The sequence below is a fragment of the Colletes latitarsis genome, chromosome 10 (genome assembly GCF_051014445.1).
Source record: "Colletes latitarsis isolate SP2378_abdomen chromosome 10, iyColLati1, whole genome shotgun sequence".
Taxonomy (NCBI): domain Eukaryota; kingdom Metazoa; phylum Arthropoda; class Insecta; order Hymenoptera; family Colletidae; genus Colletes; species Colletes latitarsis.
The window spans coordinates 25,152,421-25,170,620 of NC_135143.1; the positions used below are offsets into that span (position 1 = coordinate 25,152,421).

The following is an 18,200-nucleotide window of genomic DNA, read 5'->3' on the forward strand; positions in this document are numbered from 1 at the left end:
CTCGCGGATGAAGGTTAATATACAAATTCACTTGAATACTGTGTCAGATAACTTTCTTGCAAAACTCTTTCATATTCGAAAGCCGTGAGCGCCGTGGCTGTACGAGTCCCGTTGTACTTACGATTTGGAATAGTAAAAATCTGAATAGTTGATTCTACGTCTCGTAAAGTTTACAAGAGATGTTTACGGCGGTAAACCCAAAGTTCCTGGTGACATTGTTTTGATAAATGTTACATAAGAATATGCAAATCGTCTATTTTAAAACGTACAACGGGACTCGTGCAACAACACGGCACGTGCGGCTTTCGAATATGAAAGAGTTTAGCAAGAAAGTCACGGTATTAAATTTGAATTTAAATAGTAGCCTTCGAATGCGAGATAACGTTTTAAAAATGCAGCCCCTAATACATAAACAGTTGTTGTCTTCGCGATACATAAATCAGAAAAGGCCGGATTAATTTGGGAATCCCCCGATTTCCTTTTCGAAAATATGTTAAACGTTCCTGGGTGAAATTGGTCGAAAGTTTCATTAAAATTGGCGCGTAAAGGCTCTTCGCGAACGTATTTGAATGCTCGACGAGATCGTTTATTGGCTGTCCCGGTAGCGTGCAACCCCTGCCATGACGCAAACCACCCCGGAACGGTCGAGCAAGCCGTAATTGGATTACCGATTAAATTGAAACGCGCTCGTTCCCATGGAAGAGATTGCCATTATCGTGTTCATGGTGTCCTCAGTCGGTATCTTTGGTAAACAGAGCGGAACGAACCCCGGCAATCTGAACGTTTTCGACGTTAAAACCCTTGATAAAAAAAAAAACGGTCTGCACCATTGAAATTCTCGAAAGTGCCCAGCCCCTTTCGCGGGAACTGCACAAACTGCGTTCTCTTGCGATTATCGGAATAATTTCGTCGCCGCTCGTCGTCGATATCGCCGGTTATCGGCTGCAACGTACACGCCGCGCAAGAGGTATTGCATTTCCGCGCCGTTGGGAAAAACAATTGATAAGAATGTTGTTTTGCGTTAACGTTCCACCCTCTTCTCCTCTCCGTCATCGTTTTTCGTCCCGTCACACCTACGTTTTTCATTTCGTTTATCTCGATCCAACGCTATTCCACCCCGAACGCTAGGTGCGCCTAAGCGCAGTGTGCAATTAATTCGTGATATTCAACGATTTTCATTTCAGAATCTTAGCCCTAGAATTTTAAGTTTCGATGAGTTTTCAATATTTAAATATTTAATAAATTGCTCGTAGTAGTTACAATTTAAATAACAGATACTTTCGAGGGGGTTCAGACATCCTCCAGCCTCCAGCGGCTCCAAATATCAAGGGTGGTTCTCCTTTAGATTTTATTCACACGTTCTGTTGACATTTAGTTAGGTAACAAAAGATTAATTCATTAATATACGTACAACAGAATAAAGTTTAAGGTCACTCGAGATTAAAAACGAAACACATAATCGATATCTTTTTTATATTTGGAAGAATGGTAAATATGCACATTGTTAACAACCTCGTCGATATCAATGGCCTTGAAGTGTATGTTAAAGGGGACGGGTTAATGAATATTCCGGAGTTAAAAATAATGTCTCCGTCTGGTTCAGGGTCTTCGTTTATTTAGTAGGTTTGGGTTAGGTTCGATTACAAAATAATTTGATATCGAATTTTACGAAATAACTGAATATTTAAATAATTTTGGTCTATCGAAGAAATGTTCTAGTTTGTTCTAGGTCACTCGACCACGCTCGCGTTCAGGTGCTCGTGTTTTCCACGCTATCAGCGACGCAGGAAGGCCAAGCGATCGCGTTGGTTGGCCGCTCATTGAAAAACAGAAGGCCAATGGCATTGCCAGCGCGTTTCCACTTGAGTTTCGCTTGTTGCCTCGAGCCACAGGCGTGGAATTTTGCGCGCGAACCGTAAACCTCTCTCGGCTCTGATTTATTGCGTCGTAACAGTTTTTTAGTTCGCGTTTCTCGGTAATCTCGTAAGGGCAACCTGCACCATGCTTCTCGGAACGACGCATACTTCGTTCTTAAAATGCAGCCGCTATGACGCGTACACCCGAAAGTTTCGCCATTTTCGCGGAGTTGTTTTTCGAACACGAGATTCCGACGTTGCAAAAAACACGTTTATCTTTATTTCCACGGCGCGCAAAAGAACAAGACACCTGGCGTCGGAATCGCGTTTGCTCCATTTACAACCACGGGCAGAAAATATTATTACGCCTCCCGTTGCGAGGAGGAAAAATAATTGGTAGCAGAAGAATTTAAAAAGACACACGAGCATGTACAAATAAATTATCGGTTATATACGTCGTGAACAGGAATGTTCTTAATGCCTATATTGAAAAAAAAACAGATTATGTCTTGAATTTCAATTTACTGAACTGTAATAAAAGAATTAATAATTTTTACGATCGATGGGATTTCAGCATCGTTTCGATGGTGGTCACAGGCAAGTGCTTAAGTCTGACACTGCATAGTGCGTTTTACTTCGTAAACCGTGGACGTTCAGTAGGCTCGTTGCTCTGTCTTTTTTCTTCCTTCCGTTTTCGTTTAACCAACCTGCGCATATTATCGCTAATCTTAATGAACGTATTTATCTATTTGCTAGAGTCTTTGCACAACCAATGGCATCAGAATGTTTTCCCTTCCTTTCGGATGTGTTTTTGTCGTAAAACTAGAAATAGAAACGTGACCTCGAGCCACGCGATTCAACGACAGATTGCTTTCTTCTTATTATTGCAACGTTACTATCGCGAACGCGCAGCTTTTTCTTGTGCAAATCTTTAAAATGTTGATACTAACCCTCCGACGAATGCTCATGAAAAACTACATGTTTCATTATAACCGTTAAACATGTTTTCAATATCTTCGGCAGAATTTTTCCTCTCACATTTTGTTCATATTTGTACAGAACGCATTGCTACATTTACTTTTAACGAACAAGTATTTATTAATAATAATTACTGTTGAATAAAAGATAACAATCAATATTCATCACATTCATTACTATTTAATAACATTTATTAATATTTATCAATATCTGTCAATATTTATGAAAATCTATTGAAAATTCATCGATGCTTATTAGCATGTAAGAAGATTTATTTAAATTTATCCAGCAGTTACGGTCGAAATTTCCTGACAACTTTCGTTATATAAATTTCAATTCAACTATTTTTACCTCTGTATTTATGCTAACCAATTTTAAGTTAGGTTATGGTTATCAACCCAACGTATTAACGTATACTAAATAAATCGTTTCTCCAACGCTTTCGATCATTTTTTATACGGCACGTATAAAGATCAACAAGCCTTTAGCAATCTGGCGATTTGTTACATCGAGAATGACATTGTACCCAATACGTCAGAATGCTTTACAATGACCCGCACGCGCAAACCTGTTTCTATAATTATACCTTACAATTCAAACTTCGTCATACGACTGCTTGTACCACGCGTGACCTTGGAATTAATTTTTTTATCTAAACTATCGTTTATCGAACATATAAATGATACGATGCTATGCAATCGCCGTGTTTCTTTGCACGTTTAACTGCTCGTTTCCGCAATCCGGACATTCTTAACATTTTATACGATTCTTGCCACACCTTGAAATTGCCCTGACTTAAATATTCGTACATTATTAAATATCAAACGTAAACAAAAGAATTCAACTCTTGTTTTGCATCAAATTAGATTTAGACGTCCCAATTATTTCCTCTCACTAAATCCCATTCGATTCGAGGTGTTTGGTAAGTTTTGCATAAAAAGAAACTCAGGTGCGAAGTTGAAGTTCCGAGCGTTTGCGTGCTGTTTGCATACGTCTATCGGTCTCAATGGAAAATCTAGAGCAAACGTGTTTACATTTGGAATTACGCGAACCGTCGTAGATAAGCGAGCAACAGAAGGAGTCGCCGATAAGAATTGTTTTAATAGTTCCCTTTTCTTCGCGGGCGTAAGTCGTACAGAAGGGTAAAATAATTTAAGTGGCGAGCTCTGGTTCACGATGAAGGTTAATCGAATTATTTTCACCGGTTAAGCGGTCTCCCATAATGTTTTATACATCGACGACGAAACGGCTCGTAGGCCGAGACGGTTTTATTCCGCGAAGGTAATAAATTGCTATAACATTGGTATACGTTTGGATATCTTCTGCGTCATTTGTCGCCCACTTCGAAACTCCGAGTCGATGCTGACGGTATTCTTCGTTCGTTCCTTCTTGATGGGCCCACGGTATGACGCAACATCGATGAAAATATCTGCGCTAGTTCCGATAAATTGCGGTATCGCTGTCAAGTACGTTGTTCGACACGGTCATCGAATATTCGGAGTACTCGATCGGTTCGAGAGATGTGTCATTGACTCGTGGAGTTAAATCACCTTTTGAAATAACCCTTGTCTCGCTAAGAGCTCGATCACTTAAGGCGAAGTAATACGTACCATTTTGGGTGCTCCTCCATTTTAATCTCTTCGATCCTATGACGTGATCATGATTTTTTAAGTTGTGTTGAGTTCATTGAAGTCAAATAATTTAGCCTGACCTAGACTTCTGGGGGTCAATTAAGGATCCCACACATTTTAAGGCACGCCTGATAATGATAAGGCCAACCCACGAAACAACAGTTCTGGAAATTTGCGTATTTAATAAGTGTGTTAATGTTAATATATGCGAAAAAGCCTTCCAACCCTTGAGTTTCTCCTTTGGGGTTCGTTACAGATATTGGGTACTTTACGCGGATAAAAAGCGCATGGTCGTTTAAGGGTTGACGCGTATTCCACGCATCGTCGATTAATTCCTGAAAGCGAGATAAAATTGATGCTCGTCGCTTGTATTGATTAGTACCCTGTCGTTTATAAATATGCATACGCAATTGAAACTGGAACGCATCGGATAAAAAGATTTAATATCGTCAACCTCGAGTTAAATACGTACCGTGCTGCAGATGTGTACGATAATGACGATAGTAAAAATAATCGCTCTCCCGTGTAGAATATATTAATAGAAAATCGATCTATAAATCTGAAAATAGCTTTGAAGCTTGAAGAAGCTTTGTTATTAAATTTAACATTTTTTTATATAGATTACTTTGTTTATTGGAGAACAATGACACCTTCAACGGCTATCGATAAATTAGGTACGTCGTGACCCTAAAGGGTATTCTTGAAGCTCAACCGTCCGTGTGGCGTTTCCTTTGTAGGGACAGTAAACTAGAACGATCGAATTTAATTATACCGATACAATAGGCATGAAATCGAAGGATTTTCGAAAAAAAAAAACGACACGTATATCTCGAACGAATCCGAAGCATTCCAAATAAATTAATTCATCTACTTCAAGAAGTGCATAACGATTGTTCAGCACGTGTAAACGATTTGATTATCTGAACGATAGTGGCGGCGAATGACGCACAAAGTGGAATAACCAGCGTCATCCGTGTTTTCGAGTTTACCGGACTACGATAGCATGTCAAACACCTAAACCAGCTGCGTCTAATTCTCTCGCGGGAGATATGCGACTTTGTCGACCCTCGAGTATGTTGCATTAACAATCCACAAAAACAGGGTTGGTATAAATGAAAGGGTGGGTGGGTCCAAGGGCTCGATCCTTCTCTCAGTTTACACGTTTCGTTCAAAAGTCTCGATTCGAGACCTCACAGTTTGCTCTAGTCTAGTTTGTATCTAAATGAAAATAACGCATAAAATGTGTAATATTAAAATTTATTTTTTCATTCTACTATATACAATAGGTTTCACGTGATTTGTTGTACGGTTAGAATGTTTATCGTTGTTCAAAGAAGGCTGCTTCTCTATGTTTAAGCATTGTAGTTAAACACCTGCTTGTTATTTTGTTGACGGAATAATTGTGTGGTATCAGTCAAGTGGCGCCAGTCGAATTCATATGTTTTCATATGCAACACAATTGACGCTAACAATACTTCCACGTGAAAAACCTGCATATCTTTCTTTACCGTATTCCTTATCTGGGACAGTCATACAAATTTGCAAAATGTGTTATTCTTGTTCGCTAGGTTCTCCCCACTCTCACTCCTCGGATAGAAAGAGCATGTTTATAACTTTTTTAGTACTTTCATTTGGTTTAAAGACCCCCTTAGCATGCGTGCAACGAGGTTGCCCCGATCAAGTCGGGTTCAGGATCCCAGGGGCACGTGGAAGTGAATTTAATCAGTGTGGGTCAGACAACTGCACTGAAATTCTCTTCGGTTTACCCAAGCACAGCAAAACATCAGTCTCGTGCTAAATACAGTCCTTGCATTCATTTAATTGTATAAATCCTGACCTATCATTACCCAAATACCAACCTTTTTTCTGTATATCTAGTGTGTTCTATCATATAATAATAACTATCGAAGTCTTTCTTATCGACATTTCTTACTAGGTCATTTGTGTCTATGTCAAACACGTGTTTAGTTTTCTCTTTACTTAAAAGTATAAATCCTGAGCTATCATTACCCAAATACGAACCTCTTTTTTGTATATCTAGTGTGTTCTATCATATAATAATAACTATCGAAGTCTTTCTTATCGACATTTCTTACTAGGTCATTTGCGTCTATGTCAAACACGTGTTTAGTTTTCTCTTTACTTAAAAGTATAAATCCTGAGCTATCATTACCCAAATACGAACCTTTTTTTTGTATATCTAGTGTGTTCTATCATATAATAATAACTATCGAAGTCTTTCTTATCGACATTTCTTACTAGGTCATTTGCGTCTATGTCGAACACGTGTTTAGTTTTCTCTTTACTTAACAGTTTCTTTTAACAGCTATTAAAGAACCTACATACCCATTTGAAGCTACGTGAAACAAGGTCACGAGGAAGACGCTGTCCAAGACAAACCGGAAAATTGTGTTCCAGACTTGGAAAACGTTGATCGTTTAACATCGGTTCTCGCGATGTGTTTGGGATCGTTCGAAGGGGCAAAAGCACCGGTTCGGTCATCGATAAAAGCTCCAGCGTCTCCGGAGAGCAACATCGAACCGGTTGCTTCCAGGAACGACATTGTTCCGTGCAGCTGGATACGCGCTAGATTTCGTTCTCCGAACGATCGTGTTAGTCATGATCTCGTTCATGGGAATACGCGCGTTTGTCCCAGTTACCGGAACGGCCGAAGAGCGGTTCGATCGAAAATAAAAGTAACTTCGGGAGTCGGTTGGGACGCGTGACCAGGTACAGAAACGGCGCAGTTCATTCGCCCACGTTCGTGCATGGGTTGAAAAGTCAAAGCGCCCGCCGTCGTTCGCGATGCCGCCGCCCATGGCTAATAATAGCACGTGGCGATCGTTGCTTCTCGTCACCTTCGTCGTCGCGACTCTCGTGCTCTCCTGTTCGTCGTTGTAAACAAACGTCGAGGCGCGCAGGCATCCACCGTTCCTTCCCCTCCAAACACCGTCACACGCCCCACCTGAACGAAACACACCGATAGCAATAACACCGTATCGATACTTTGGACCGTTCGAGTGTCGTTGATACTTATCGCGTCAGTCCTCTGCTTTGGTTCTCTCTTCTCGTTCTCTCCTTCCCTAGATCGCGTTTCTCTTCGTTTCGAGGTTAAATTTACCATAGGCTGTTCAACAGCGGGATTACCTTCGCGGCACATTGTTGCTATTTATACAGGCGCGCGTGCATTGTCAGCTCGGATCGTAACCACCGAGACCTAGCGGCTTGCTCGCGAGCCTCAGGATTCTAAATCGGTGTTCATTGAATGACAAAGGTATTCTCTACGCGCGGATTTCGTCCGCTTGCGTGTCAGGAAGATTTCTTCTTTCGCAACCCCGGAAGCGACCAGGCATTGTGATGGTAATTCCGAGGCGACACACGATTCTGCTTTCGTACCAGATGACGCGTTACACCGAGTCAAGATAATTCTTATCAAAAACTAGCTAATGGCATATCGGAGTATCGAATTGTTCGCTCCGTATAAAGTATGATCAAAGTATAGCAAATTGTGTTCTTCGACGGTACGATTTCGTTTTTTGCAGGATAAGAAAATCATGATGTTAAGGGTCGGATCTATATTGGGCCTGTTGGTCCTGTTGGCTGTCGCCAGAGCCGTAGTACCTAGTCGTTGTCTAACTATGTACGAAGGTAAATCGTCGTTACAACAACTTAATTGGTTTTTCTAAACGTTCGAAGCATGGCAAGAGAATACAGACGACTAATATTTTTTGGGGACGATTCTCTTGTCGCGCTTCGTATGCCTAAGAAATACCTACGAACCGATTTCTTTCTCTTCGACAGAAATTAATCCAAAGAGAAGAGAGGTGGCCATGGACGGTAAAGTTTTGAACATTAACTTCGAGGTCTCCCGCAGAGTGACTCAGAGGCTGACATCGATGATCATGAAGATTTTCTTGACAGAGGTGCTCGGGTACTCGGGTGTCGCTCTTATAGAGAAGGATGATACATTCATTCCGGGCGACGTTTTCAAGAGACTGAACAATGCGACGTACGCAGTCTTGATGCACTCGAGCAACCAAACGTAAACATTTTATCTTCGATCGAATAGTTCAATTTTTATTTGTTCGAAACACAACGTGTACTGATCGACGGTTACGTCGCGCAGAATTACTCAGCCAATGGTGAACATGGAGGTTTGGATACCGCCCCAGATGGACACGATGCCTCTGCTAATCATGAACTACGTGAAGGAATGCGGATCGGTTGGTCCGCCAGGTCACTTCGGTTGGTTCGTTCCAACAGCGTTATCGAGGCTGGACGACAATTGGGTAACCTTCACCAGGTTAGAGACAGCGGCTCGTTTCGGAGTGGACGAGACCACGTTGTCGATGATCCAGAGGTTCACCATGGATTCGAATACCGGTGCCTACTATTGCGAAAAGAAGGAGTGTCGGCAGGGAATGTACGTTCCAGAACGGTGTCAGAATGCGCAACCTTGCGCTCTGTTGTTGACTAGTTATCCCGACGTCACCGATTTCTTGGTACCCGACATCGAGCAGATGAAACTCTACGTGAAGGTGGCCTGGGTCGGGCCCCATCTGAAACATCTAACGGATACTTTGACTAGGGAATATATGCAGGCTGTGAACAACGCGACGACAAAAGCCGATAACAGGTACCAGAATATACCTTTCAATGTTGCAGCTCGAACGAAGGATTCTTATGTAAAATTACGAAATACCGTGGAACAGGTTGCTTATCTTTTGTGTATTAGATCCTACATTTGTTAAAGTCTTCGCTGGTGAGTGTATCTGTGACAGTAGAAAAATGAATTATTTATTAGTAAGTTAGTACTTTTTGTCGTCAACGTATCGAAGAAGCGCAGAAAAATTCAGTCAGAGTTTTGGAGCGAAGGTGAATCCTTCGCCGTTCCAAATGCGTAAATTCAACCTTGAAAGCCGCGACAAATATTTGTTCGCGTCTTTGCGCGAAGCTCTGGTTAGTCATGCTCGTTAGATTAAGAAATTGGCTACGCGGAAAGCAATTTTCCTCGCGTAGCTCCGGAGTCCCTTTGAACGTCATCGACGCTTTCGTCCTTCGTCCAGCGTTTGCTCTTTCGTTATTTCGTCTGCGTTTCGTTGGGAATAATTACGCGGCTGGATAAACGTATCCCGCGAAACGCAAACACGCCGTCGCGAAAACATTCTGCGTCGTTAAATATTTCACAAGTTATTGCTCTTTTATTATCGAGTCGTCTCCACGGGCTTGGCGGGATCGTGTTTTTTTTTCGCGTCTAACAGACAAACGTACGCGTCACCTTTTTATTTCGATCCGAACAACAAGTCGCGTCCCCTTGTGTGTTGCCAGGTCCCTGGTGATCATGCATTGGACGCCTAGCAGCGTGATACCGAACGAGAGGGACTTCGTGACGATCGATTTTCTGCGATGCACCGCGAAACTGATGGAATCTGGTTGCAACTACGAGTCGAACAGGCTGACCAAGCTGGTCTGGGCGAAGCTAGAGTCGATCGCGAACATGGCGTTCGAGGCGATCAAACGCGCGTCGTTCACCGATGTCATGTACGAGGATCTGATAGGACGTTACAATAAGCTCTCCGGGACGGTCGACGAGGAAGAGATAGCCTGTAACTGGCTCAAGGATAACCTGAACTACACCCTGAAGAATTGGATGCTAGAAAAGTCGGACAAGAATACCCTCCTGGTGGGCGGTATATTCCCTATGAGCGCGTCATTCTACTCTGGCAAATCGATCATGGTATCCGCGGCTATGGCGATGGAGGCGATCAACGTGAACAACACCTTGCTACCAAACTACAATCTCACGTTGCTGGCCAACGACGGCCAGTGCAAGTCGGACATGGTGATGAAGTCTTTCATCGACTTCATCTATGAGCGGCATTACCATAAGCTGATCGGCGTTTTGGGGCCAGCCTGCTCGGAAACCGTCGAGCCGTTGATCGACATCTCGAAGCACTACAAGACGGTGGTGATCAGTTACAGCGCGGAAGGCTCCAGCTTCAACAATCGGGAGAAATATCCGTACTTCTTCAGAACCATCGGCGAGAACAATCAGTACAAGCACGTTTATCTGCAGCTGTTGAAGAAATTGGGCTGGCGGCGCGTGGCGTCCCTGACGGAGGACGGTCAGAAGTACACGGAGTACATATCGTACATGCAGGACATGCTCAGGGATAATGGGATCGTGTTCGTCGCGAATGCCAAGTTCCCAAAGGAACGAACGGCGGACATGATGACCAAGGTAACGTTTCGACTGTAAACGTCTTTTTCGGACGCATTTTCTTCGCAAGGGATTAAATGCAATGGAACTGATATAAAACGAATTTGCTTGCAGTACTTGCAAGATCTGAAACAGAAGAAGGCGAAAATCATCATTGCTGACGTTTACGACCAAGTAGCCCGGCAAGTGATGTGCGAGGCGTATAGACTGGAAATGACAGCTGTACAGGTGAAAATATTATAATATTTCAGCTCGTAATACCTGTATCTCTCGTAATTTTTTATTTATTGGCTCACGATTGCAAATTTATTTATGTAATTTAAAGGGTTACGTGTGGTTCCTGCCCCTCTGGCTTCGACCGCAATGGTACGACACCGATCACTATAACAAAGAAGGCGAACAGGTGCCTTGCTCCACCCTGGAGATGAGTAAGTCTATAAACGGCTATCTCGGTCTGTCTCACGCGTATTTTGCCCCGGACGACGACATCATGCAGGAGGGAATAACGGTACGCCACTGGCGAGATCGTTACGAAGAGATCTGTAGAAATCACAATCAGCCACCTTCGAATTACGCTGGTTTTGCGTACGACGCTATGTGGACCTACGCTTATGCGACGGATCGACTCCTGAAGGAGAACCAGAGTTACGTTTACAATCTCCACAACGACCAGACCATCAACCGCTTGACGGAAATCATTGGCGAGACTGATTTTTACGGGGTATGTAAAAAATAAAGCGTTAAAGATCCGTTAAAAAACATTGGAGGTTCGATCGATTGTTTTAGGTGTCGGGAAGAATCAAGTTCCTAGGTGGCCCTTCTAGGTACTCGGTGGTAAACGTTCTTCAGTACATCGACAATGAAACTCGATTGATCGGTAACTTTTATCCCAACATCTCGGAAACGAAACACGAAGTGGTGGGCGGTAGATTGGACTTGAACGTTTCCGCTTTCGTGTGGTTGTCGCACGCCATGCCAGACGACGGCTCCGAACCACCCCAACGTTGCATGATCGCAGGCTTCGCTGATTTCTTGAACGTGTCTTGCGAAATAGCCTTCATCATAGTCAATTTTCTTGGCATCGGCTTCCTCGGTGTGGTACTCGTCATAGGTTTCATCATTATCAAGAGAAAGTAAGCCACTCGATTCGATGCTTCCTCGATCGAACGTCGACATTCCGAATGATTTTTCTATTCCTTTTCGTCAGGTACGAAGAGAAAGTGAAGCTTCACGAGAAGTACATAAAGTCCCTAGGCTTGGACTTCATACAGAGCGACACCTCCGACTTGGACAAATGGGAAATACCCCGCGACAGGGTGGTGATAAACCGGAAGCTTGGCGAGGGCGCGTTCGGGACAGTTTACGGTGGCGAGGCGTCCTTCCCCGAGAAAGGTTGGCTGGCCGTTGCTGTGAAAACCTTGAAGGCGGGAAGCACCATGGACGAGAAATTGGACTTCCTCAGCGAGGTGGAAGTGATGAAGAGGTTCGACCACAAGAACATCATCAGACTGCTGGGAGTGTGCATAAAGGGCGAGCCTGTGCTGACGGTGATGGAATTCATGCTTTACGGGGATTTAAAAACGTATCTTCTTGGGAGAAGGCATCTCGTGAACGACCACAGTTACGAAGATTCGGACGAAATTTCTAGCAAAAAATTAACTGCGATGGCTCTGGACGTCGCCAGGGCGCTGAGCTACTTAGCGCAAATGAAGTATGTTCACAGGCAAGTATCGTGAGAAACTGTTTCCACGTTTTCGCAGTTTCTCTTTTGACGTTGTTGTCGAGTTATCTTTTTTTTTCTCTTCAGGGATGTTGCCTCTCGAAACTGTTTGGTGAACGCGCAACGCGTAGTGAAGCTCGGGGACTTTGGTATGACGAGGCCAATGTACGAGAATGATTACTACAAGTTTAATCGAAAAGGTATAGAATCGAAGCTGCATTAAATTTAGCTGCCAATGGAGTTCTTACTATAGATTAGTTATCAGCGATTACGCGCCACGAACGAAATCTTCGTTTCAGGAATGTTGCCAGTAAGGTGGATGGCGCCAGAATCCTTGGGTCTCGGAATATTCACTCCAGCCTCGGATGTCTGGTCCTACGGTGTTCTACTTTACGAGATAATCACGTTCGGTAGTTTTCCTTTCCAAGGGATGAGCAACAACGAGGTGTTGACTTACGTGCAAGCTGGAAAATCGCTGGTCGTTCCTAAAGGCGTGAAACTACAATTGTAAGTAAATCAGGAGGACTCTGTGTTCCAGCCTCGATAGAGAAGCACTCAAATTTTCTCACGTTCCCCAGAGAAAATATGATGTACTCTTGCTGGAGGACGGACCATACGAAGAGACCAACCGCTCCGGAGATCGTGGACTTCCTAGCGACCAATCCTCGAATCCTATCACCCTGCCTAGACGTTCCTTTGGCTAGCGTGCAAATAGAGCATACCGGTCAGATCGAGATGCAACTCACGGAGAACATCAGAAAGTTCTCCCTTTCCTGGCCGACGCCGCGTCAGACCACATCCTCGACGTCGAGTCCCTTGGAGATCCCAAATCCTCCTCTGCTCGATATAAACTGCCAGGACGATAAACAGGTAGAGGAGTCGTTGTTGGGTGATATAGTGTGCGACATTGAGAGTTCCAGGCCCCTGTTGCTGAACACCGAAGAATCGTCTTCGGGGCTGATCGGCAGTCCTCAGAATTTCGAACAAAACGAGGAAAAAGCGCACAGGTACGTAAACGTTCAGCCAGGAATGGCGTCAGAGTATTTTACGAGGGGCCAGAACTCTGGGTCCATTCAGATGGAGGAGAAAAAAGGCGTCGCGTTGCCGAGGAATAGAAATTCGGATGACGTCTCGATTCTTTGACAGTATAGGCAGCAGAGGATTTCGAGGCAGAAATCGATGATGCATTTTCGTTGGCGCGCCGACGGCATATTTGGAAAATATGCCAAGAGCTCGTATAGGAAAACCAGCGTTTAGTTGGTCAGTAATTTCACAAATCGATGGAGGCAGACAGAGACAAAATATAGATAGACAGAGCTCTGAAAGTATATTCCTTGATTGGAATCGGAGACATTTACCTTGCCTCGCTCGCGAAGCAAAGAATCGCGTTGTACGGGGCGTACAGCAATTATTTATGACGGTTTTCATGGTTGAACCTAAGCCCTGTTAGCCGATACTCATTGGCACGGCGTGGGGGCATCCAAGAGTTATGAAATCTCAAATATATTTATTCTACGTTAGATTTTATAAATGTTTTCGACTATGCACACGTACAAATAAATAATAATTAAAGTATTAGTAAGCGAATTATAGAGAAATTTGAAATCGTGCAAGGCTAGGGTTTAAAAATATAGTTTTATCGGTCCCTGCTTCAGGCACTTAGATTCGCCTGCGAATGTCGTGATAAGTTTGTTGTTTACTCCCAGTACAGTTGAACCGTTTATCCACGAGGAGATTAATATCCTGCCGATTTACCGAACGATAAATAAACCTAGAATAATATTATAGGCACCAGCGAAGTGAACGAAATGGTATCTGTTGCAAGGAAGCAAAACACCGGAGCGATTTTCCTTAGAAAAGATGAAAATGGAAGAACTGATTTTGTACATTTTCGCTCGATGTACTTTTGAGACTGATACACGTAGGGAAATTAAGTTTTGGATGTTTTTACGTAATAACGATAGAAATTTCTTTGGGGAAGGGGGGAAATAAGCTTCGAATCGATCGACTACACGGGAAATTTCTGTTGATTTCAAAGAGAGAAAATTCTTTGAGTCTGTAAAGTTATAAATAATCGACAAAGACTAAATACATAGAAAATGAAGCATTTTGTTTCTTACTATAGAAATGTCTGTGTTCGTGTCGAAAACAAATAATAAGTAGTACATTGTATTTAACAGTACTCGATAGGAAAATGACTGAGGAATACTTATAATTTCGTGCAAAATTTGGTAAATAACTCTTTTCTGTTTTAATATCGATTCTCGAAACAAATGAAAACGAGCAATGCTGTTTCCAGACAATCGCTACGTTTCGAGGAAATTGCGCATTTTAGGGCTACACGAAACAAGGAATAGAGCAATATTATAAACAAGGGAATAATCGAGCATCGAAGTTTACGTAACCATGACATTTATTAGGAGCGTATTTTAGGCGAACATTTAAGTCCTCGAGAGTACACCTCGCGAACGTTCAGGCGAAATCCAAGGGGCTTTACTTATCGCGAAACACTTCCATTTCCAAATATTTTGTCAAGTCTTCTGTACAGTATCGTAGAAACAGTATGCAAATACAGAGTAACTGCACTTTTTAGTCGAAACAAAGACAATTGTTCCTTAAACGCAATAGGAGAGGGAACGACAAATAGAGCAATGCGAAAGTCAATGACCTCGAACGGCCAATTGATCCGACTATAGTTGTTCGCTAGTTTCGATAAAACTTGATCCTCGCTAGAATTATGATTAATGCAACAAAACGGTTACTATTATATGTGATCACATCTAGCTGCTATTTATTAACTTAATAGAACGAAACTTCGATCGAAAACTGTTTTCGTAAAATATTTATATGTAGTGAGTCTCCCCCGTCGCGTGGTTCGTCCCTCGGAAGCAATTTATGTCCATTTATAGCGAAGCAACATAACTCGCGGCGAGAGAGGCGTTGTTTAAGTGCAATAACATTCTACGTCTTGTACAAATAAACTGTCGAAAGAATATATATTAATAAACGCGTATTAGAGTGGCCAATCAATTTCCAGGCGAGCTCAAATTCTGCTACGATGTTCTGGCAGAACGATTGTTGAACGAATCTTGTTCATATTATTCTAATTAAAATCTTTATTCATGTATGTTAATGTCTATACAATGTTACATAGGTATAAAATATAAAGAAAAGCGTTGGAACGTTCAGGTTAGAAAATGTGGTTGAAAATGCGTACCTAATCGTACGAAATTTTCAGAAAAATTTGCCAAGTGCTTCGAGAGCTACAACAATTTATTGGTAACTCTAGTCCGCACGCGCGTCCACAGATTGTCTGAATTTTAACTACGCTGGCCAACAATCGCTTTTGTGTTCCATTACGACGTACCAAAAAGACAATCTTTTTTTTTTCGTATTTATTGCGAACGTATATGTTGGTACGTTCTTCATATACAATTCTAGCGAAAGTATTTTATACTTGCTCGAGTATATTTTTATTGCTTGGCCAATTAAAATTTAGACATTTAGACATAATTAAACTATTATCTTTAAATCAACTCGTCTTGTTATACGAGATGACTGTGGAGCACAATTAATTTACCTGTAAGGAGGCAACCGACAGAAAGTATTTTTAATTTTCACGTTAATTCCAGGTCGTGATTGTTTCGCGTTCATTATATTTTCTTACCTGCCGAAGACGGTAAGGGAAACTAAAATCGACCATATTTTACATGTTACACTGCATCGATCAGCGAGACGCTTATCGTAGTACTTATAGTAGTAAAAATCCTTTTCCTTTTTTTTCTACGCTGGGAATAATTATGTAGATAATAACGATTGCTTGAACGACCGTCTGAGAACTTTATTTCTTTTACGATTCGTTTAAGACGGTAGAATTGTAAATCGTATTCGTATAGCATTGCACCACCGCTACAGTACAATCCTTCCTAATATCTTTAAACACGTGAAACTTTACTATAACAAAATATATATAGCGACGTTATTTATTCTCGAATTGTACAGATGTAATTTTATATTCGTTACGGATGAGACCGATTTAATAATGTTACACGCTGTTCTGTACAGATACTGTTATTCCTTGATAACATATTTATTATGCTTTCTTCAATTAAATTACACGAAAGAAATGGTTTCTCAACACTCCTTGCGAGTTCCTCAACGATTCCAGAATGATATCCCTCATAAACTCTGTTTATTCTATCCATTTGTTATGATTTTTTTTTAATAATAGAATTTCCCTAAATACTTAATCTGTGGAAGCCAATAATTGTAACACCTTTTAGACGAATATCGGAACTTTCTTTATGCTTGTTGTGTTTTCCTTCTAAAAATCAAAAATGAGTTTTTATGAAAAGTAGATGGACCAATGTTTCGACAAAATTAAAAAATTTCAAATCATTCTGAAAAAATTATTTTTGGCTGCGGGGGTCAATTACAATCATTTTTGGTGAATACACATACTCCCGAAATTCTACGCACTTTCGAAAAAAAATTCACAAAAACGATAATGGGTCTCTAGAGCCCCAGAAAGGAGGGCCGAAAAGATGCGTTGGATGTAATGTTTTCTCGTATACCTCGTTTACGTACGAATATTCGAAAATCGCGGTTCTGTTCATTAGTTCTAATTCCCACCGTATGTGACGTTACGGTCTGTGTCGCGATTTAATTTGTCAAATTGCACGTGACACTAAAGCGATAATTGGGTTCTAGGATACCGCAAACGACGGTTAGAAAACTTTCGAATCCTCAATCTATTCTATACTTCGTTTGAAATATAATTATTCTTGCTATATTTAGTTCCTATTTCTAACGCTTAAGCGCTGAAGTCTTCTTTCGTTTCGAATCGATAACGTTGCGTATGACGGGAATATGGTAGGAAGACTATAAATTAAAGACTCGAGTAGCGAGACAGAAAATTCCATAGAACATCCAGCACATTACAAATTTCATCTACGTATCTCTTTTGTATCTGTAATACTTTGTCAATAATTAACTCTTGGTTCACATAGTTTCAATTCTTGCCGCCAATAGTGTTGCGATCTTATTCCAGTTTAATTCTATAATAGTAGTTTTGAAACCTAGAAAAAAGGAAAAGGAAGTTGCATTCGAATTGTTATATTTATTACATCAATTTGGATGATTGACGCGATAAGAAAATACGTTCCGTCCATATAACTTTTCAAAATTCTTTCGATTCGTTGATAATTTCCCGCGCGTATTCGCGAAATTCTTTTGGATTTTCCATCGAAGAATCCTTAAAACACGGTAACGGGAGAGCTCTGGAATTGGTCGTGTAAGAAGTACCTACATGGAACGCCAAGATCCTATAAGGTATCACTCTACCATGGGGGACTATTGTCTACCGTCAGTGCAGAGTGATGGCTTCCGTTATTCAGCATGTTTATACGCAAAATAAACGCGGTACTGACTCTCGATAAGCCCACGAGACGCACCTTATGCTAATTCCCCGAGGATACGTCAAAAACCGTTTCAACGTATACGGTAGAGACAGTTCGCTCTTCTCCGCGAGTAGTCCCGAGGCGTGGTCGATGTAGATCGTATCTTCGCAGTTTATACGATTTTGCTCGTCGAAGAGAGATTTGAATCTAAGGGTCTCGACGTATACCGCTTGAAATACTACGAGTCCCACACTCGGTTAGGCATGAATCGTTACGTAATCTGGAAGACTCGGTTAGTTGGAGCTCTTGTTGCTCGCAGGTGTCTTTACTGGTTCACAAGAAATCCTTTCTATGCAATTAAAGCTGCCTTTGGAACAGGTCTTATTGTACGGTCAA

At 41.9% G+C, this 18,200-nt stretch overlaps 1 protein-coding gene across 1 annotated transcript in view; it reads left to right on the forward strand.

Moving 5' to 3' along the window:
• LOC143346666 (uncharacterized) overlaps positions 1–16,535 on the forward strand; it is a 33,442-nt gene extending 16,907 nt beyond the window's left edge. The window contains exons 2-12 of the mRNA XM_076774985.1: positions 8,008–8,113; positions 8,267–8,507; positions 8,592–9,101; positions 9,794–10,706; positions 10,800–10,913; positions 11,011–11,406; positions 11,472–11,818; positions 11,893–12,408; positions 12,493–12,605; positions 12,705–12,912; positions 12,984–16,535. Of these exons, the coding sequence (XP_076631100.1) occupies positions 8,020–8,113; positions 8,267–8,507; positions 8,592–9,101; positions 9,794–10,706; positions 10,800–10,913; positions 11,011–11,406; positions 11,472–11,818; positions 11,893–12,408; positions 12,493–12,605; positions 12,705–12,912; positions 12,984–13,548 (4,017 nt within the window). The 5' untranslated portion in view covers positions 8,008–8,019 and the 3' untranslated portion in view covers positions 13,549–16,535. The remainder of the gene's footprint in view (positions 1–8,007; positions 8,114–8,266; positions 8,508–8,591; positions 9,102–9,793; positions 10,707–10,799; positions 10,914–11,010; positions 11,407–11,471; positions 11,819–11,892; positions 12,409–12,492; positions 12,606–12,704; positions 12,913–12,983) is intronic.
• Positions 16,536–18,200: the final 1,665 nt, after the last annotated feature.